Source organism: Xylocopa sonorina, chromosome 4 (assembly GCF_050948175.1).
Source record: "Xylocopa sonorina isolate GNS202 chromosome 4, iyXylSono1_principal, whole genome shotgun sequence".
Classification (NCBI taxonomy): domain Eukaryota; kingdom Metazoa; phylum Arthropoda; class Insecta; order Hymenoptera; family Apidae; genus Xylocopa; species Xylocopa sonorina.
Genome location: NC_135196.1, coordinates 12,000,057 through 12,023,838, shown reverse-complemented (window position 1 = coordinate 12,023,838; position 23,782 = coordinate 12,000,057). Strand labels below are relative to the sequence as shown.

Below are 23,782 nucleotides of genomic sequence, written 5' to 3'. Positions count from 1 at the left end.
TAAAGTAGGAACAATTTCGTTAGATACTTATACGTTTCTTCATACGTATATTTTAGTGGAAGATATTACCTAAAGTAGGTGTGGCCAACTGTGTCCAATGATGCAGAGTTTGTGAACCTTCAATAGGTTTCACTATTTGCAACTTTTCAGGAATTCTCCAAGCATTCCCGCTGTAACCACTTAAATTTCCACTACTTCCCGTAGACATAATACTATCTGGAGTTCTACAACCAAGAGGTACGAAAGTGGAAGGTGAATGAGTCCCAGCATCATAATCGTAACTGTATCCTGCACCAGTACTTAAGCAAGCACGCCTCGTGAGAACTTCTGCAGGTGTCAGTCTACGAAGAGCCGCTTCCAAATCCGCTGCACCAGGAGCACCTGGTACTCCAGTCTGCTGTGGCCCTCTAAAAATTTGTAAAAATACTTCCTATCATCATCAACGAAGAAATGAATCCCATCCACTAATCATTTAAACACAAACTTACGGATACTCTTCTGAATCTGTAAGAAGCGAGCCTTCTGAATCACTGTGTCCAGTTGAATCCAAACTAGGAAATGTTGATGCTAAAGGCCGAATCTGTCCACAACTCATTCGTGGTCCACCAAATCCGCTAGACAGAGTCGATGTTGTCATTGAACCTATTCGTGGGAATTGATTTGCATCAACCGGATAAGGTGTAACCCTTGTTGCGCTCCTCACGGTTTCAAAAACTTTCTTGTACGTTGGTCTGTATAATAAAAAAACGGAATTTCTCGATAAATATTAATATTTTTCTTATTGGTCATAATGTGAAATACGAAAACGTACATCCTATCAGTGCTGATACCGGAATCTAAGCTGAGTTCAGAATAAAGAGAAGATTCTAATTCCGACGCAATGGAGTCTGGTTGCGGAGCAGCACCCATCGAAGGGAACAAAGATCCTCCTCTAACGGTTGGCATTCCTCGTTTTCTTTGTTTCCGTAATTGTTCCTGAGTTTCCGCCAATAAATTCACAACCTTACGGTAAATGATTTTAGATTATTCAAATAATTCAAATTCATATAACATTTTAGTTACTTGGATAATTTAATTTTAGTACGAGGACAGACCTCTGCGTATCGATCCTTGAATTCTGCCAGCTCGTTCGCGAGAGTGTTCTGATTGTCCCTAGTGATGAGCAAAGTAGCTCCCACCTCATCATGTTCAGCCATCAATTGTGCCAGCCTCAATTCCGTTTCAGCTAATTTTGCCGTCAAACTAACTATTTGTTCATGTTGCAATCGATTTTCTTCCTTCTGCCTATCAAGCTCCTCCGTTATCCCGTCTACTTCCATGTTTGCATTTGCTACATGCAAGATTTGATACATTAGTTTCATAGAAATATGCGATTTACAATCGGCAATGATTGTTCAGCATATTTATCAATGAATGGTTGACGCAATTTTTTTTATAGAAACTTGATATAGAAAGCTATTCTACTAACCGAGTTGAGTAGCAATATCTTTGACAAGTTTCGCTTCCTGTTCCTCTGAACTATCGGCGTCGTTCATTAATTTAGCAAATTCCGACCTCAATTGTTTATTTTCATCCTCCAGGTTGCTAATCTTTTTCTGCATCATATCGAGATTAATGCTACGAAGTCCGGTGGGCGTACCGGCTTCAGAACTCGATTCTTCGGCATCGTTTGTTAATATTTGAATTAATTCTGTCTTCTTCGCGAGTTCGTGCGTTAGTTGGGTTATTCTTTCGTTGGCTTCCTTTAGATCAGACTCAAAATTGGTAACTGTGACTTCAAGTTTCTGATTGTGCGATAAAAGTTCTTTACCGATACGTGCGGTTAGTTCCAAGTCTTTCTCTTTCTGCAAATCAATAAATAGCTCATGTAAGATATTCAACAAATTAGTCTTAGTACAAGGGTTATACATCGGTTATCACATTTACCTCCTCCAGAAGCCTTGTAACTGCTTCTATGTCATTATAGGTCTTGGTCATTTGGCTCACCCGGTTGCTACATAGAACTGAAATGAGAAATAATAGTCCGTACGGTAAGGTATAACAGAATTATTATGGGGAAACAAACGAATTGAAAATATATTAAAACACATGTAATCTGTGTCAGCATTTTATAATGTAGAAGCAATAACTACGTAACGAAACGAAACAGTTCTACTACAAGCAATGCGGACAATAAATTAGAAGATAATAATAAGAAATTAACAAGAAAAGAAATGTACAAAAATTGATATATATATATTCGTAATTATACTCTCTGTCATTTAATCGCACACCTAGACACACAACGTGGTTACGGAGTACGTGTCGTATATGAAATTAGTTTGATCTATAAATTAAAGGTTACTGTACTTATTCAATTAGAAATCATTTATGAAGCTATAAATAGTACGATTGTTTAACAAGCCGAATTGCTAACTTTAATTATACTCGAAAATTGTAAATACATATATACATTTACTTTAGTATCGATGTACAATTTGTTTATTAATAAGTAGATATAAATCACATAAACCGTGATAATGATCTATTGATATAGGATTATTTTAATAATCATCAGCAAATGGGTATGCGTGTGTACGTTAGTGTGTATTCGGGAATGCAAACGTGTACAAAAAGAAAATACTCAAGATATCACGTTTCGTGTGACTATCAAAAATGATCTCCAATCACTTAAAATGATACCAATACAAAACAATCGTTTGCAGACCTACGACCTGGCTAAAATAAGGAATATATCATAATGAATAACATTGCAACAAATCGCAAGGACAAAACGGTATTAGCTGAACAAGGAAGATAATTATGTACAGGGCCTTTCATAATACATAGAAATGTAACTTTTGTGTACATAGAAATGTAATATTCCATTTTAAGATCTCATCTCACTTTTGAATGCAAATAGTTAAGAGAGGAGAGAATTGAATACTTAAAAAATGAGACATCGTCACCGAAACACGTATTTTTAGACACGTAATTTTTTCAATCATTCCTGACAAATAGTCGGATATCCCTACGTGCTTGTTATCGAGTATAACTCTTTAACACTTTTAAGCAGATAACGTTTACAATATTGTTCTCTCTCTCTCCCTCTCTTTCATCATAGTTCTTGAAGGAATTACAATGTTCAGATACGGTTCGATAATCGATCTTCGCGTGATATGCTTCGCAAATACATTCTTAAATAAAGCCTAACTTCGCAATTTCGATACCAGTATCATTCGCTATCTGTAAAGTCAAACTGATCGTCGAGATGAGAAAACGAATTGGAATTCTGTTTCTATTTGTTTTGTCTAGAACTGCTATCGTAATAATCGTCGAAATAAACATGGCTTTTGCGGATTTGCACAATTAAAAGAACCAGTTCAATGATACACGAGATAACAATCCCTTTGCTCTCCTATGTTGATTAATAAACGAAAATAATATGTATTCGCTTGTTTGCTGCAACAAGAACGTGAATAAAAAATCCTGTGTAAAAATTCGTATCATGTGTTTGGTAACCGAAACCCTTGCTCCTTTCATACATTTAATAAACAAAAGAAAAGGCAAAAACACAAGCGAGAAATGTATATTTACATATTTTACAATTTTCAATGTGTTCAGCTAGTTTTGGAAGGTAAAGCAGTGATTTTCGTTCAACGTAGCGAGGTTAAACGTTAATTAAAAAGCGTGCTTAACGTTATACTTTGTGTTCGTCGGCGCTGCCTGTGATTTATAAATGTACACAAGAAATAATGAAATAAAAAGTGTCGTTTATATCGGGAGATAGCTATACAACGTAATAGTTATTATTAGAATTGCAACTGCAATCAGAAAACATAAATTCCTAGGGCTGTATTTCGTTGAAAAGAACGTACGTTGTAAAATGGTTGCGTTCTTTGAGAAAATTGTAACGTTATATTTGTAATGCAATACAGACACAAGGTGTTCCCATTCTAACGAATCGTATGATTTTATAGACAAAGAAGTCGTCAATAAAAATACTGACGAAGATCGTTAGAATGGGCACGAGTGAAATAGTGTATGCATTTAAGCTTGTAAGATCTCGATCTGGAGGAGGAGGGGCTGGATTGAAAACAACCGGAAACGAAAAAAAGCTTAAGCCGTTTTAATTGTTCCTGACAACTTTGAGAATTACTGACAAGAAATGCAGGTGCAAGATGGCTCCGTCGGAGAGGAAGCCAACAGAAAGATCGGCGTATGTAATCCAGTGCAACCGGTACATCCCCAGCAACGTGCAGGTACCCTAGATGAGCTGGGACAATTTTCATCCAGAAAACTTTTGTTCTCCGGCAGATCCTCGTTCGAAGGCCTGATGTCTTCATCGTATTCGTAAGGATCATCCTCTTGGATATCGTGTTGCTCCTGGTCGGAAGATTCTTCCGGTTCCAGGAGCGTATTGTTCAAAAGGGTTCTTTCTTCCTCCGCCAGGATCGGCCAGGAACCCAGGGAGGATAGGGAGTAATGGCTGATTTGTTAGCTGTATTTATTAATTACTGCTACTTATTTTCTTTCTCTCTCCAGGACCTTCTCTCTCTCTCTCTCCCTCTCTCTCCCCTCATCTTTCTTTAGTTTTATTCCTCTAATAATACCCTACTACGAAAGATTGTTCGTCTATCTATAGTAAGAGTAACAGTATCTAATTTTAATTAGCGTAATGCAAAATGATGCTTCGAAAGATAGCCGCGAGTTGTATCCTTAATCAACTGTCTGAGGTCCGGAGTGTTTTTTACGTGACGGAGAACAATCCATACTTTAGAGGAAGCCCACGCAATTAGAACCCACGCGTTAACAAGCCTTTATGCTTTGGCGATGGGACTAATAAGATTTGTACGAAAGGAAAACAGTTTTAAAATGCACAAGCTACGCGTTTTCGCTTCGTGTTTTACCTTCCTGAGAAAAAGACTGCTGCACGAGAGGTACGAGGAATTGGAGGGAAAATTATGCAGCGATTGGTACACTCACTTCAGGTGAGTAATTGCAAAGACACAAAGAGGACTGAACAAACGCGGAATAAAATTATACACGTGATTCGACGCAAACACGTAAATTTTACCGCAGTAATATGCATAGAGTACATTCAAGAAAAACGTGAATAGGCGGTAAAAAGCGACAAGGCTACCGCGTAGCGTGCAAGATCTTATAAATTTGTTGGAAAAGACTAATCGTACTAATTGTAAAAATTGTTGAAAAAGAAAGAAAATGATTTCGAGTTTTTAGGACAATGTATGTATACATCATTACAGTCTATAATATACTATATATTATACGTGTTGGTTCCATTTAAGTGATTTCATTATTTTTGATTACTTTTTGTTTTTATCAAATACCATTCAGTTGTAAGCCTTCGCAGCACTTCCTAGGGCATGTAAAATTTTCCTTGCTAAATGGTTACTGATACACATAAGTGCTCGACGACAATGTTACATTAGCTTCATCAATTACGCGCTGACTAATAAGGCTTCGGTGTATTAAATTTCCCATAATTTAATAGGGACTGCCTTTCTGTGGCTACGTATAAGTCGATATGCGTGAAAATAAATTAACCCTTTGCACTCGAGGCCTTTTTCGCTCGCGCGAACCAGCAACTCGAGGCGATTTCGGCCAAACTGGGCGAACACATTACAAGTAATTGAAAAACATTTATAAGCAAACAAACGTATATAAATAATAAAATTTCACTAGTCTATTCATTTATATGTCGAAAACATGAAATTTTAGTAAGTATTACAAAATTTTAATGAATATTACACTCTGTAATTAGTTTTGGTGTGATATTTTGTGAAACAATATCCAAGATGCATCCTAGGTTTGTCAGGACACGTATCACAGTAATACGGAGTTTCCCGCCTACCTCCAGGCGTGTTGCGGTCAGAAAAAACCTTACAGTCCCTTTTTGGCTCTTTTAGTATTACGTGGAGCTTCCCGTTTAATCAGATTTCATCGAAATGCGACGTAGACGCTTGCTCTCGTTGCTGGCGATACGACCCTCTTAGTTGTTCGGCAAGTGTTTTCAAAAATCGTAGATGGCTCAGTGGCTTTTCCCCTTTTTTGTTTTTTTCTAGTTTATACAAAATATATGAATTCCGTCGTCTTACACCTCTTACTGTATCACTATCTTCACCACTGGATTCTTTCGCTTCGCGGCGTAATCCGCCGGAAGTCGATGTAAGTTCACCATCCCAAGCGGCAAAATCGAATTCGTCCGAACTCGAGTTGATCTGATCATCCTCCATATTTTTAGGGTTCAAATACTTTTTAGATACTATATTTATTGCCAAGACTGTTTCAAACGAATGCTACGCTGAGACTAACTAAATTGAGCTAAGATTAGGCTACAATGTAAGCAGAGCCTAGTCCACGAAAGTACTTCCGAGAAAACCATCTTATCGCATATTGTAAATAAGGAAATCCAGTTACAAAAGACCATAGCGTCGTAGCACCGTAGTCCGATTTAAAGTTTAAAAAACACTCGGGCGCCGCAGCAGCGTGGCTCGAGTTTTCACTTCGAATCGGCCGGGCGCCGTATCGGCGCCGCTCGAGTTGCCACCTCGAAACGGCCGGGCGCCGTATCGGCGCCGCTCGAGTGCAAAGGGTTAAAGGACCTGTTTTAAATGCGCTTAATTAGAATACTTCCATGATAGAACAAACGGAACATCTTTCGAAGCATATTCGTAACGATACTAACCAAATGCATGTTGATGATTCCATGAAAATTTTCACCCTAACTATAAGTTCGTTGTGCTGTATTATTTTCTACTGGGAATTTTAAAACAAGATACCGTTCGATTCTACGAAGGCCCTGGAATTGTACTGTAAAACATACTTGGACATGATACATACAATTTTTAATATTCTATAGAGCGGACTGAATTTAGTGCACTTGCTGGTTTGTGTAATTTAAAGGAAGAAATCTGCAATGTCGTGCTTTGATCCAAACGGTAGCGGTAATGTTAGCAGTCTGAAATTGATGCTTATTGGAAAACAATGATATTAAAGAATTCTTCGTATTTAAGTCCCCGGAATACGCGTATAATCAAAACTGAGTAAGCGTACGACGATTCTGACGTAACGCCTTAGGGTGAAACGTCGCAGGTGATTATTGATTTTTTCACGGGCTGAAGCTTGCATAAGCGTATACATTGGACCGGCAAATCAAGTCTACTCGCATCTTTTATTTATAGGGAAACAAAGATAGAGAAATTCTATATGACAAACCACACTCGTGTGACTAATTTTACGCTTTACCACAATGGTCGACGTCTCTCTTTACATTAATCTTAGAATGCAATAGCATCTTGGAGCTGGCGATACACGACGTGCATACAATAAGTAGAAAGAGTAAAACATTTCGCTCGCGAGAGATTAAAATGAGGATATCTCGTTTGTGTGCATTTCTGAAATGCTTGCATAATACATACAGATAGCCGACCTTTAAATAATCTCGCAGTTACAATTCGGTAAACGATGCTAGACGTTACGACAAAAACGTAAATTTTCTATTCAGTGTCCGTAATCTTCAATGTTAAACATTACACAAAGTTCTGTTTAGTGCTCGATGACAAAGAGGTGTTACTATATATTTTAATCCATTCGTTTGATGCATTATGTATAAGTACTGTAACATTTTATGTGTTGCGTGACATGATGCGTTAACAGATAAAAGAAAAAGTAAAGCAGTATTTTTTAATGGAAATATTATAAAATTTTATTTATTGACTTGTGCATTTTAACTAATCTTTCGATCGATCCTTGCGAATTCATGTTATTTAGACAAATTTTAAATTACATACTTTTCGCATTAAAAATACCTTACTTTATCTTTACCACCATTAAATGTTCTAATTACGAGCAGACTTCTCAAGCAAATTATCGAATATGTTGCGAACAAACGAACCACGCATGTCCCTCGGGCAGAAAAAATAAAAATAAACAAAAGGGTCAAAGTATGATACTTTTAAAAATGGCGTCTCATTATGAAGGTTACACAGCGGTGGAGCTTAAAAGAAAATGAATAATTATTTTTCATTTGTATCAAACAGAGGCGGCGAGGCTAGACTCCACGTGGATATATATCGGTGTGATGCAATTTTTGAAAATTCCGTCTGCTGCCTAATCAAAGATAAAATTTTAACATTTTCGTCCAAGTATATTTTACAGCGAAATAAAACTAACTGGAAGAGCTAACCGTAAAAACTAGCAAACGAACACAGAATTTAACAACCAGCATGATCTTTTGAATTTATTTCAAAATAAATACTTACCATTCAACACATTAATTCTTCACCTCTGACGTCAGAGGATCCACCGAACACATTTCACTGATATTCTTGGAGTTCGTACAGTTTAAGAATCAATCGTTCGTATATACAACAATTGAGACACTGGCTAATATTCACGCACGTTAAGTGAGGAGACTATTACTTTTAATTGTTAAAAAACATGGGTAAAGTACGGAATCGAAACAAACGACTGACTTATTACGGCGCCATGTCGCATAGCTGTCAGAGCAAGTTGCGCGCGCAAAGATGCGCATAACATAGCTATGCGGGAAATTTAAATAGTAGTGAACAGTGGTATGATCATTTTGTAGAAATATCAAATAAATATAGCCTTAATCGAAGATTTCGTTAGTAAACATGTACTATTATAAGTTACTGGCAGCAGTGTACTCTAACCTTGCCTATTATCAACTACGTAGCTAAATTGCAACTATAGATACTATGAAACATGTGTTATATTTTAATATAACTTATCTATGAAAAAAGATATCTTGAAATCTGCAAATAATGGAAGCGGTATCATTTGCAAATAAAAAACTTGTATGATTCAAGTTTCTTTGCCCACGGTTCGTCCGATAGCTTTACAATAAGCTTCAGCTTGTTCACACAAAACTATTAATACTCTGCTAAAAATATGCAGCGTATCGCCTCGAATATAACTACCTAATTTCCGGTTACTTTTACAATTTCGTTCATATATTTAAGGAAATATTAAAAAACCCAAAATTACCGATGAGACAAACCCTAACAGAATTGAATGTTACAAATACTAAATATTTACCGATACAAATCGTAATCGTTTGGATTTAGCGATTTCATCAATCTCTTCACGTTAGTAAATGTGGTATTAAGATCAATTATACGCTTCTTTTCGAATGAAATTATTTAAGAAAAGGAGAATCCAAATTGTCGATTTATTGATCCAAATAAAATTAGTGGTAGAAAAAACTTGGATCATTCCTCTATAAACTTGGCAGAGGTGATTAATTAGATATCTATACAAATGGAGCTTAAAGATGATTCACTGACCGTCCTACACTCGGTCAACGAATTCCACGCGGAGAAACGAAACAAACCCGCGTCGAAATGAAGGTAAATGAAAGTATAAGTAGATCATCGATTTAAAGAGAACCAGATAGAAATCGCACTTCCTTTCTTCGTGCATTCGGTGCATGTATATAAGAAACAACGTAACACAATTTCTCCGATGTGCACGTAAATTAATATTTTCCAATAACACGATCATTGGGAGATATTCAAAAAGATATGGTTTAAAAACAATTTTACCAGACCCTTCGTTTGCCCCCGTCACCTTTCCATTTGCTTTCTCATTCAAAGATAGATACTTTTTTTTAGCCAAGTGCTATCCGTGCGACTATATATAAGTATATACTGTCTTGTAAAAGCGCCTGCAAGATCAAATAATCGATAGCATAAATCATTCATATCCTACCTCGATTAAGTAGCATCGTTCTAATAACTCTGATATAAATCTTTCCGTATTTCGTCCTAGCAACGTGAAACAAAAAGTCCGAAACGATTCCATCGCCTTCGTGAATATCAGTCTCGGCCAAAACTTCTTTCAATGCTTCAACTCGTTCTTCCGGGGTGCTTTCGTCAAAGGAGGACAATTTCTTCTCCAAACATTCGACGACACTGTAATCCTCCCAGAGTTCTGGCAGCTGTTCCTCGTACCTGCTCGTGGATTCGATGCCTACCAGACCGGAAATATCCAATCCCGCGTAGGACACGTCCAAAGCCAAATTTGTAAACGTCGGAGTACGCGGTGAGCTTGTTTCAAATTTGCAGAAAGGATTTTCGCGATTTCTCGTACCAATGGAGGTTTCTAAATCAGCGAAACTTTCTTGATCAGCTTCCCGAGAATGTTCCTCGGTAGATTCGAACGACGATTTTTCACTCATTTTCTTCGAGAGATCGCTCGAGCACTCCTGTTTCCAAACGTATTTTAGACATTTAAAATCTTGCAACGGATATTCGTAAGCCCCAACAAACAGTTGTTTGTTATCGTACATTCCTGAACCGGTCCCCCTCAAATTCCAGATAGTCTGCAAGTTACGCTGTTCCGCAGCATTCTCGCTCCTTTTCCACGCGGAGTTTCCTGGTTCATCGGTAATATACCGCGAAAGACTTTCGCCGCTTCGTGAAACAGAATTATCCTGTGAACGTTCGATTGTTTGCAAAGACGAATCTCCCTGGGAATCCTCCGACGTTCCCTGGGAATGTTTTCTTGGTTCAACGACGTCGCTTCCTTGTTGGACGCGTTTAACCGACTTTCCAGCCGCTCCCTGATCAAGGACATCTCGAATTTTCCCATTCGTTTCCGAGGAACGAGCCTCCTCTCTTCGCCCATGACACTTGCCAAACCTCCACTTAAATTTCCATGATTGACCTTCCGGATCGTGCTCGTTGCTCATGTCCCCATAATCAATTCTCGATCTTGAGACGATCGAGATTTCTGCCGATACGTCCGTGAAAGCACTCGAGAGCACTCGAAAGCTATTTTTATGTAACCACTACTTTGCCATTTGTCTTTTTCGCGCTCCTTTACTTTCGTTGCATTACCGGTCGTTGGAACCCATTACTAATCATTCGAGTTTACACTGCTTCGGAGTAATAATTAAGTTAACGATAACAATCGACTGAATATCTTTCTTCTCGTCGATTATTATATTTCGATGTTCGACGTGAATTAATGGCAACGGTAATTTCAATAACGTGCTACAGTAGAACTCCAATAAATACAACCACGTACGTAACTTCATTCTCGCAGGAAACAGGATCATTAACTTTAATGTATTCCTGAATATTTAACGTTAACCCATTCATGCTCGATGTTGCATGGGCGCAACATCGTAGTTAATTTAATCGAAATACAACGTGTGTGTATCGTATTCGTTAAAATTATTTTCAATACTTTCTATTCTATTCGTATTGCTTTGTATCTATCGAAAACCCTGACCAATTAAAACATTTTGCAGGTTTTTTTTTCTAAGTATACGTATACAATAAAATAAAAAATGTAGGCGGTTATCTTTTATCAAGATATATAAATATGTACAATAAACGGCACAGAATGATCGTTTCGTTTCAAATGAAAAAGAATGTCACAATAACATCGATAAGAAAACAATCGATCGAAACTTATAATGCGTGTACAATTAATAAAACGATAATAACCGTACAAACGATGATAAGATGGCAATTTTATTATTACACGGACCGATCGCATATATATCTTTTCTATCGGTTGTATAGTTGATCACAGTAAATAAGAAAATGTAAGTATGAAAGAAGAAAAAGTTTATGCGCTCCAAGGAAACTTCGTATTGTTCTGATAAATTAAATATTTTCTATGAGCACATATACTTCTGGGAATTCCTTTTACAAGATAAAAGATTTCCATCAACGATTACTAACGAACGAGAAAGATAATAACGAACCGAGTTAATTTCGAGTTTTATATTGTAATCAAAGTATAATACGAACATTGAAATCAGTAATTTTGAGTGATTGTTGTATACATTTTATCTATCGAATATGATATCAGAATGATTGCATCTCATTTCTCTCCTTTTAATTGTACACATTTCCATCTTCTAAATATTTAATAATTTTTATATTAATATTTAATACTATTCAGTTTAGTTTCCGAGCAAAATGAATGCCGTAATAAGAAAAAGCACACTCGCACGAGGAAAGTAAAATTTTGTCGACTAACGTTATGGATATGCGAGTATTCGATAGATGCGAGTACGATAAACCTTAATCTTTCATATATTTTCAACCGTAAGAACAAGTGAAAATCGTATGCGTAATAGAGAATTTCCGTTGATTAAAATCATACGTATTAATTAAATTAGGGACGATAAATTGGTGTGAGAGTTTCAGTAGTTTCGAAAACAATAAATCATTATATATCACATTTTCTTCTTGGGTACTGCTTAACTAGCAGAGATTATTGCTATGAGAAAGCGTTGAACTATACGGGAGGAAACACGTTTAAAAAATTACACGGTTGTTCTTTAATAAGCGGAGTTCAATTGTTCGTCTAATAATTATTATGTAATTCTTTGAGGAAACTAAATACTCGGGATACTTTGAAATCTTTTCCCTTTCCTACGACATCGTGAATTCATCTATGAATTAACTCGTTGCTTTGTTTCAGCCGTTCATTCCAATTCATTACTATAATATTACGGAAAATAGAGACGCTGTGAAATATTACGAATATAAGTTAGCTGTTAGAATTACATAAGTTTTTGTTAAATATAATTGATGTAAAATCAGAAATTCTATTTTAATGACAAAAAAAAAGAAAAAACAGAGGAATCTCCAATCTATAAAAACGTATTTAAATGCACAAAATAATCGGAGCGCACGAATAACTGTCGATTAATGCAAGTTAAAATGCATTATGTTTCTACTCATGCTCTCGAATCACGAAAACGACCTCCATACTCGCGAAGCATCCAAACGAATTGCTCGATCATTAAGTCGTCGTATTCAATGAAAAATTGATTGTATTTTTTAATCGTAAAATTCTGAGAGAAATAGTAATTAACGTTATAATACTTTTGTTTTTAAAAACGAAATCATACAATTCTTGCTCTTACAGCCTTTTTCATAATTCATACATAACTGTCTTTAAATTGTAAGCATATGTATACACATATACTTTATTAGATCTATTATTCGTCTGAAATCTCAATTAACTAACTATATTATAAGTCAATGTACAAATGCAAAGGAATGATAAGAAAGAAGTAATATATTTTTGCTAAATTCTTGAAACCGATATAAATCTGACATGTTATAAGCGACTTACTACAAAGATAAAAACATTATAAACTTATGCAATAGGGCTACTCAAAAATTATATCAAACATACTAAACATTCCATAATTTTAATAACATATTATTATTATGTAATTTGTATATGTAAGTCCAAAAAAATAATTTTAGATAAATATGAAAAGAGTTTTAAAAAAATTAAATAATACCATTAGAACTACTGATATTATTAAGTATTAATACACTAATTACAGCATTATTAAGTTGTATTTCTAAAACTAAATAAAATGTGTTATATCATGATATACCTAACCTAACTTGGGCGCAGGAGGCATGACTTTAAACTCTTTACTTTTAACAAAACATTTCACGTAGTGTACCATTGAATTTTTAAAGTGGACTTTTTCTAGTACGACCGGCTGGACATTATTTATTTGCTACCAAAGCATACGAACAAATATTAACTCAATAATTAAACGAAAAAGTTACTTATATCGGAGTTATCAAAACCTAACCTAAACAAGATGTCAGGAATATCTGCAAACGTTTCATCCTTTTAAAAACTCACAATTCTTGTAAAGATGATTTCACTTGTTCACAGAGGAATATTTAATATCCCTCTACATTTTTAACATAAATTGGTTATAACACAAACTTTTTACAATGATGTTATAAGTCCAAAAGAAACATATTTACCATAGAAAGAAGTGTACATAAGAAATAAAATTAACATGATACTTCTGACTCATGGTTTCGGTATTTTCAGCCATAATTTCTTAAAATAATTGATTGGACAACATATAATACGCCCAAATCTGTACAAAATATCAGATAAAACTTTAATTTCAACTTTCTGAATCTAATACGAGAAGCGTGAATACAGGAAATGTCGAACTTCCGTTGCAGCATTAATTCACGAAAAACATCTATGATTTACAGTAAATCGAATTTATGTACAAGATTGCTTAAAAACTAATACTCTAGACGAGAAAAAGTCACACATACTATCGACAATACGTCATAAAGAGGAACCTGTAAAAAAGATCATTAAACCAACAATTCACTTATAACTATCACTTCACAATGTTTAGTTCACTGTAGATTATTCTTCTTTGATAACACTACTTAAAAAAATATACGTCAGAGACCATTAACGGAAAGATTAGGCAAGTTTTTTCACATATAGTGTAACAGTTGAGACGGACGAAACGTCCTTCCAACGTGGAGGACGAACGGCGACTGAAGTACCACTACACTGAGCTCCAGGCGCAGCACCGGGTCAAGCGCTCTGATTGGTTGAAGAATCTTCCGAGCGGCTATTACAATTAGACGCTCGACAAAAGAACACCTAACTACATGTGACTCGTTATCAGTGAGACGTAAAATGTTATTTTAAATAGGAAACAAATGTACTTTAAGCCAACTGATAAGATCAAAATATGAGCCTGTTTCTGTTTAAACAACAGGTTAAACCAGAAACAAATTATCATAATATGTTGTATGCACGTGCTATAATAAATAATATATTGTACTCTAAAATGCTTACAACGTGATTATTTTACAAAAACGTTTCAAAGTATTCAAGTTTGAAGATCACTGATCACACAAAATGTGTAAAACTGTAAAATAAAAATTGTAATGTAAGAGTAATAAATGATATATAAAATTTCATTTTCTTCATGTTACGAGAAACTAGATAAATTTGGAAAATAAGTCGGAAATCCCTATGTTGGAATTCTGTAAAACAAGTTGCAGATGGAGTTATGACCATAAGCGAAGAGCACAAAATAAAGTTTTCAAGGAAAAAATGTACGAAACGGCAACGTTCAAAGAATATTATCGCAAATTAGCGATAACGAGTGAACGATAAGGACAGAGTTTTATCGTCAAAATTGTTAGCTTGTCGGAATGGAAAAGAAACGAAAATAGAGATTGAGTTATAAACATGATTTACGAAGATGATAAACTATTTCGATTTTCTGTGTCGCAGTTTAAATCACAGTTTCCTGCCTTTAGATGGTTCTTAACACTACTCGAGAACTTTGTAAAATAATGTATGTGAATTCTCTTAAATCTCTAGCAATTCTTAAACCTATTAAAAATTGATAAGGAGATCATTTCCTTCGCTTAGAGTACCCTATTTATAAAATTATCAATATTGGTAACAGATCAAACGCCTATCACACGAAACGTTCATCATTTTTAATATTCTAATTTTGATAGGTCCCGTGCGGGAAGTGGGAATAATATTTTTAAATAAATAATTTGCGATATTAAGCGACTTGTTTGATGCTCAGCACACAGAAAAGCAACAAAAAACAGATATAAGCAATTACTTACTGAAGTAGTTGAGGGTCTCCCGGATTTGGTCCGGTGACAATTTTAAATCAGTATCGACTGATTTTAGGGCTGGCGACGGAATGAACCAATCAGCGTTCTCGTATCCTATAAAAAACGAATTCAGACTATACTAATTTATCTAATTTGTAAGACAATTTGTAAAACCGGTCCATTTTTTGTACCAAACAAGCTATATTTGTTACTAAAAAAAGCTAAGTAATGTTTTGTCCATTCGTCATTATATAATCATGTGTTCATCTTTCAGCAGAATTATCTTACCACATTCGATTTCTTCCTATATTACTCTCAAATTAATAAATTATATAATGCAGATGCAGTTGCCAGTAAAACGATATGTACAAATGTAAACTTTGAATATAAATTACATGTCAAACACGTACAAACAGTAAACGTATATAAAGTACTAATTTATTTACAATTACCTTGAAATTCGGTGAGAGTATCGGCTCGCAGGCGGTACCTCGGTATTTGTTCTTCTAACAAACTGATGATCTCAACTTCTGGTAGTTCACCACCGCTGCAGACCTCTAAAATAACAAACTTCATTTTTTATTCACATTTCACACTTACTGCATCATGCATTTTCTCCTATGTCCTCTTACGTATCGATTAATTATCATTTTCTTCTCCATATTGTACTGATACATTAAAACAAAATTATCCATATTTTGGTCGATGTTTCAGATTAAAACGAACTAATTACCTTACACACAATACGTTTTATAACGCATTTACAAAACGACCTTCGTTACATCTCTCTTGAAGGGTGAATACGATAATGAAGCTGGAAAGAAACTATTTTAAAAGGACGAGGCATTAATCTTTCCTATTACGAATTGTTTAATAAAAAAGATGTCAGATAATATGTCGAGAAAGAAGTGGCAAGGTTACGAAGCCACCGGCTTATTCACGAAACTGTTTAAAACGTGTTGTATCAATATTTTAACTGAATCAAATTACGACGCAATAGAAGAACTTTCATTGTCTAAGGCTAGAGTGTCATTATGAGAAACACTGGTCTGATCGATTGCATATCGATTGCAGGCTGTCAGGCTAAATTAACCAGAAATACAACGCTACTTATTACCAACACTCTATTTAATAGACGATCATCTCTACCTGTAATAACGCACTTCTAATTAATCGAGCGAGTGATCTCTCCTCGGATATTTCTTGTTCCTTATAGGAGAGTCAACTGAAAGCATTAAGTATTTTTTTAGCCTGTGACACATGTTCATTATTTTTCTGCACAAGCTATTCGGTGACTCTTGAGAAAAATTTACTTAACAAGGCCTGAGAGCGCGTTTACGAATCATCCTGTAACTCGTCGTATAACCGTTCGCTAATTTATTCTAAGATAAACGTTAATAGTTTAAATACCTTTGCGTTACACTGCGTCTTGTTCGTGTGACTGATTTTTGTGCTCGTGTTTTACGAAATAATATGTTTTACCGATAAAGCGGTTTAAAAATTAAACACACGTCAAACCATCGGGTTCTAAGCCTATCCCTTTAAGATGGTACATATTGGATATGGATAGAAGCTTTGGAAGGGATGAAAAATTTGTATTCCTTCCGCTTAAGAAATAATAAAATGACAGTACGAGAAAATTATATGTTCCATATATCTTCAATACTTTCCAGCTATCCTCTGAGAAAGTCGCGACCGAATTCTTTCTGCCCATAAGAGATGTTTTGCTTAAATCATGTTCCATTTTTTACAGGTACTGCGGAACTCAAATATGTACACTCCCATCCAAAGTACTTGGACACTTGTAGGATGTTTCCTGAGTCTTGATTGGATATGTAGACGCATTTAAGCACAAATTATAAAAGAATACTCGTCGTTCGATTTGTCTGATCCCCTTTGTACTTTGTTTTATTTTCACAATTAATTGTTGTTTACACGATACTTTATATTTCAAGCGATATCATTTTACGCGGGCAGAATATTACATTTTCTAACATTTATTGAAAATTATTATGTCGCGCGTACTATTCAATTATTAATTTTCCCAAAATTGCGTGTGTTTGGAAGAAGCTTTACAGAAATGGTATAAATTTCTTGAGAATGTCACTGAAATTATATAATATGAATTAAAAACAAAAGCTTCTGATATGATTCGTAATTGAATACGCGAGCACATGTCACTTGCGACAATATCAGTAACTAACTAGTGCTGCCATCTAGCAGTTTCAATGTGAAACAAAATCAGAATTAAAAATTCGGCTCATACGATAACACGAATAAAACACACTCGTACGATAAAAAAAGTGTACATTTGTATAAATTGTCATATATATTTTAAGGCGAATAAAAATAATATAAATAATTCTGATACAGGTTTGAAAATTAAAAAAAAAACGGATAAAAAGAGAAAAACAATTACTAAAGGTCGTACCGTCTCTCCATTTGTTAAGAATCCTTTCCTTCTTTTCAAAGATTTTATTAAACCTTGCAGGGCCACTGGGCCGAATAAATTCACCATTACTGTGGTACATAATCCTCAAAGTTCCAAAGTGAATAGTTTCAGATCATTTCATTCCTGGACACCTTTATCTTCTCTATACGCAACCACTTGTATATGTAATTGTTTTTCGATCTTTCCTATGCATATAATATATTATATCGTGTATTTAATTATTCACTTGTATTTGTCACATTCTTTAGGTTTCTTAAAACACCTAAATTGTTCCAGTTGTAATTTGATAATGGAATAATACCAAATTAAATAATCAGCGACCGGGAAGTTGCATAACGCATCTTACATACGTTTTAACATTGGAAAGTTAGATAAACTGATGTGTTTACAATGACATTTATGATTAACATTTGGTAATTTTTATAAGATTACATAAAGTATGTAAATGAAAATACTCTCGTTGAGTTAAAACTAATGTTTTAGGCCTGCGTTGTTTGTTAAAATTTCGATTATTTGTTAAAATTTCACACAGGACACTTATTATATTTGCAGGAAATATTTTAATTTCAATATCGGTCGAAATTTAAAACACCACCGGTATGATTATTACAAAAGAGACGTTAAGCTCGTTGCAGAGAATAGAATTCACGAAAGTAGGATACGATCGCACGGATTCGCAGGTTGAATTAGAACTTAGTGCTTGGAGAGACAGAACAAAATAGCACGTATCTATTGGCCGGTGGCCAATCTTGTTTCTTTACGAACCCTGAATAGATCGATCAGAAGCGGATCGATTTCTGTAAATTTTACACACCTTTCGCATACAATAATCTCAATTACAACGATAGGAGCGAGAGAGTTTGAGCCGAGTAAGGTGTGAATGCGCACGTAAATCTGTGATTAATATGTAAATGCGTAGCTGAGAAAGATACAAGGATGGGACAAGAAGTGCACAAATTTTTAATAAACTTATATTCCTATCGGACTGCCTCCTTTACTTATTGATATCGTCTAGACTATGATTACTTATCTTTTTTATTCATTTTATTTTAATGCAGTGACGTGTGATTTGATTTAGGAAGTAACGATAAGATAATTTGACAATAGATAAGTAGATAGAGAATGGTAGAGAGAGAATGAAATGACTGACCCTTTGTAGGTCGATTATTTTTGGAGCCACGCAACAAAGTACGTTAGTTATTTCGGTATCACCGTCAGAATCGTAAAATTATCTCGTCAGCTGATTCAAAACACCGTACCAATTTCAAACACTTGAAACAACGAACGATTTCGCGATAATTGAACCCTTCACCGGGAACAGGGCAATTACAGGTTCTACCAATAACAAGCAATTATTCTAATTAAACATTAAGTTTCATTTTATGAACGAATCTTGATTTAAATACCTTTATTTTCATACTTGTTAGATTTCAGATATTTATGGAATTTTAAATTTCCTAAATAATTTAAAGGCAGAGAGATTTTTCCAGGAACTTCTTTCACTCTTTTTTTGCGCGATAAAAAGTTTATTCGTTCATGTTAGGCTGATGATGAGAAATACCACAACAATGATTATAATGACGAAGTGACCGACAAGGATAATGATGATGATCCTAACGATAATGATGATGATAATGACCGAGGGAAGTAATCATCATTTGCTAGCAGTGAGTGTCGTTCGCCATGGAGGTTTACAGACCACCATAAAATACTCGTTCTCGAGAACAGAGCGGATAGTTCCTTCTTTGAGTTCGCAAAGATTAGAGCCACATATTTGACGTGTAAATCGCGCTCTCAGAAATTTCATGACAGATATAAAAGTTTTCTCTTCCAGACGCGTTCAGTGATTCTACCGAACTGTTGAAACTGTTATCCGTGTGATAGAAGAACGTGATCGAATAACGATTATTGTATTCGTACATTATAAAAGTGTGTTTGTAATACTTGATGGCTGAAAAAGCGGGTAAGTATTCCCTAAATGTTTATCTAAGCTATTTCCATCGTTTCTGCGAAATCATGACTGAATTCCTAGTCGACGGAACGTTTCTACGATAAAAGAAAACGTCGCGACTATTATAATAACCGTTCGTAAAGGACAGACTTCCATTGTAAAAAAAAAAAAGAACATGATATCAATAAACACGTGATATCTGTTGAGGTTGGTGTTAAACCGCGGATAAGAGACTATAACAGAAGTAACACTGAAGGAATTAAATTATTGTTGATAAAGGCTCTTTCGACAGAATAAGCGTGTTAAAAAAAACAGCAGTGGGATTAAGTACGGGATTAGAGGGAACAAAACTTACCTGTGATGGTCTCCGCATCTTTTGTTGTCGGTGGAGAGAGATTGAGGGTGCCCGATATTCTGTTTCTGGGTGATCTGAGGGCCTGAAGGGCGGCCCTTGCCGTGGGTGAGACTTTCGATCGGATCGAAGTCTCGGGCCCTTTTGGAGTCGCATCTTCCACGGCGGCCAGCTTGGACGCTGTGGCGACAAAGGATATCGCCTCACCTTCCTTCGCCGACAATTTTACATGCAAATAAGCAAAATGAAAGAATAATTACAATCATAAGAAAATGCAGATTACATGTTGGAAAAAAAAGAAAGAAAAAGAAAAACGTGTACGATAGCTTTAATTACAACAGAACTTTGATCAAGCGAATAGACATTTTTTATTTAGAACATTGAACTTCAATGACAATTGTATGTCTTATTGTTCAGAAATTACTTTTAAGCCTCGTTTAGAATAACTCGTTAAGCTGATTGAATCGAAGTCACTTGGATCGTGATAATTTAAATCTACTCTAAAAGCACGTTCATCGCGTACTGTTTTACGCATTTCCGAATGATGCTACAGTCAAAAACATCTATGAAGTATAACGACAAGATGCCTCATTAAGGTGAAAAAAAAAAGAAGTCGTGTTTTACAATTCGTTAGACACAGATATAGGTTCGAAGTTATCATCCATGCCACGCTACTATAACTACCGTCTATTTATAACAGTTACTCATTTCTGTTTGAACAATTGAATAGAAAAAAGGTAATATGAAACAATCGGCGTTAAACAATTGCAATGCGAGTTATCTTGACATCTGGAACGACCGTCCGGCTGATTGTACCATCTGTTCTGGCCGACCCCATGCATTTTCGTCCCTAAAATATCTCAGCTATTTTAAATAATAACAGAAAAAAATGAACCTACAAGGGTTTCGAGTGACGCGGAATGTAGCGACAAAACTGGCGTTGTGAACCGAAGGTCAAGAGTGTATGAAAGTTATTCTTCATTATTTTATATGGAATGTTCGTTCCTCTTTATTCATAGAAATCTACGTATAAATGATTAATTATATCAGAGAAAAAATGTAAGAATACATAGGGAGAAATAATTAATTATTAAAAAGCAACATCTTTCTCTGGTATTGTATGGTATCGATTTACGGGTCCGCGTTATCCCAAGTTTTGTCGTAACATTGTTTTATCAACTGATGAATATCCAATGAATGTTCAGCAGTACATTCAAATAAAGATATCTACCTGTTCGGCAGTTTCAGTTCGAAGAGTTACACTCTCTGCTACGTGACAATTTGCACGTAGCCAATTAATTGCGTTCACAAAGCATAAATGTGGTCATTTACATAATAACATATTAAAATATTTAAAAAATCTCTTAAATATACTTTTCTCTTTGTCTTTATAAATATATAGAAAAAAAATATAATTATTCCATAAAAAAAGAGAAACTTGTCTTTTATACTACGTTTTGTACGTAAGAAATTTTCCTTAAACCAAAAGATCTTTCACTTTGACAAACTTTCAAAACGTTCAGTTCACTTCACGACACTATTGCCAGAAGTAAATGGCAGATGTTATTGCAAGTTAACTTCAAGAAAGGATGAAGTGTTGCGAGACCGTAAAAAAGAAGAATTCCAAGCAATTAATATGCATGCATATGTGAAAAAGTGCATACGTGCAGCTCTCAGTCAGCTGTATTCAGTTACCAAGTTTATTTGCCTTCTAATATCTCATACATCAGAGTAAAATACGTGAGAATATTTTCATAGAACATCAAAATAAAACCGAAATTTATAATCAAATTAAATTTCCAACTATTATAATTGGACATAATTGGATAAACATTGTTCATAATATTGAGATAGCATCTTGCGAAATGCGGGCACCTCTATATATATAAAAAAAAAAGGAAAAAAATAAAGATAGCTTCTTTGTCAAACAAATTGCTCAACGGTTCTTATATCAGCATGATAATTACGTTATTCAATGTCACACCCGTTTCCTGTGCCAACTCACTTTTTTTTTTTATTATCTTGAAACAATACTAAGGATCAATGAAAAGGAACTTACAAAAGAAGGGGAAGCAGATGGACTATGTTCGCTCATTGATGATAAATATGCCGTCTTTGATCCGAAGTTTCGTTGAAAGACTCCATCGTAAGTCAATTCAGCATTATCCTTTTCGCAACCGGAATTCTGAGGTTTTAAGATGCGCCTGGCGGAATTTCGCCTTGCTTCCGCGAACGCAATCCCTCGGAGTAACATTTCATTTAAAATCTCGTCAACTACTACCCACTAACAATATGTTTCACTGATACTCGATACAAAAATAAGTATTTAGTATAAATTCTTCCAAGATCTGTTTATCTTTAATTATGGATTTATTCGCGGAAAATTATTCTTCTAATAACGAAGAGCGACAATGGAATACTTAAAGAAAAAGATTTCACGAACAAAAAATTAGTTAAATGTGTCTACGTGCAAATTCTTATCAAGTTTCCACGTCAACATATACTGTCACTTTCTGATATAGATTATAAAAAGTTATTTATCTTAACTATTTAAAATACAGAAAAATATATTATTTCCTTAGATTAAGTACTTTATCGTTGAATTATAAATTATTTCGTCCGTAATTTACAGGACTTTCTTCGAACTGTGTTGCAAACGAAAATTTGGCCACGGGGAAGGCTATAAATCCAAATAATGACGAACTGTCCAGAACTGCTTAACTTTCACTTGAATTTCACATTAAATTCTGTTTGCCTGTCTTCTCGTCACAGGTATGCAATATTAAATGTCCCGAGATAAAACAAATACCGATACGATGAAACTTCTGGTAGAACAACTCGACCGCTTCCAAATAACTTCTGAACACCTCGATCTTTGCAAGCGAGACTGTCTTTCGCCGTCCTCGTTATCATTTGACATATGCTGATAATGCTTGTACAGTCGTCCTCAAAAGTCTGTCGATTTTTTAACACCTTTTGAGGATACCATTTTCGTGACCATGTTTACTTTATTTGAAATATACTACAGTTCTAATTGATGACGTCAATTCAAGCAGTAATAGTCAAATGTGCATAAGAAAAGTGCGAAAGTGAAGTAAAATTCAAGCAACGAACGAAGCAGTTGTATCGTTTTGAAGCGAAAATTTGTTAAAATGATTATGATAACAAATTGCAAATTAATCAAACCAAAAAATAAAGAGATCAATCAATCGCAATTTGAAAAGAATTTTATATAACTCAAAGAAATAAAACGAAATATTGTGTCGTATAATTAAATCAAAGTATTTGTGAAACAAAATTATAACATAACATGCCGAGAAGCAGTAGAAAACAAAATGTAGAGCATAAAAATAATCTTTTATTTCTGACTGATGTAATCTAGTTTGTTTCTCTTTTTCCAAAGTCTGTACTACCCTAATTCTAAGATAATCATCTATTTAGATTAAAATAATGGTTGTCTGATATGATGCAACAGTTGAGCTAATCTATCGGTGGCCCGTCCTATACTAAACTGTCCAATAATTGTGATTCCTTTACAATATTAATGTAATCGCTGTTTTATAATTTACGAAAAGGTAAGAAAAAGTTGTTAATACCTTTTA

General features: G+C 34.9%; 1 protein-coding gene across 4 annotated transcripts in view; it reads right to left on the bottom strand.

Moving 5' to 3' along the window:
- Window positions 1-23,782, bottom strand: part of Milt (trafficking kinesin-binding protein milt) — a 29,388-nt gene that overhangs the window by 4,219 nt on the left and 1,387 nt on the right. Inside the window, exons 3-12 of one of the 4 annotated variants that reach the window (XM_076894493.1) lie at window positions 22,240-22,480; window positions 20,184-20,391; window positions 15,878-15,982; window positions 15,435-15,539; window positions 1,927-2,003; window positions 1,469-1,844; window positions 1,095-1,330; window positions 812-1,002; window positions 489-731; window positions 70-407 (exon numbers count right to left, since the gene is read on the bottom strand). In XM_076894493.1, the coding sequence (XP_076750608.1) occupies window positions 70-407; window positions 489-731; window positions 812-1,002; window positions 1,095-1,330; window positions 1,469-1,844; window positions 1,927-2,003; window positions 15,435-15,539; window positions 15,878-15,982; window positions 20,184-20,391; window positions 22,240-22,434 (2,074 nt within the window). In that variant the 5' untranslated portion in view covers window positions 22,435-22,480. Of the gene's footprint in view, window positions 1-69; window positions 408-488; window positions 732-811; window positions 1,003-1,094; window positions 1,331-1,468; window positions 1,845-1,926; window positions 2,004-4,142; window positions 4,463-9,735; window positions 10,316-15,434; window positions 15,540-15,877; window positions 15,983-17,856; window positions 17,969-20,183; window positions 20,392-22,239; window positions 22,481-23,782 lie in introns of those variants that run through there. The other 3 variants (XM_076894495.1, XM_076894494.1, XM_076894497.1) reach the window with 3 other exon arrangements.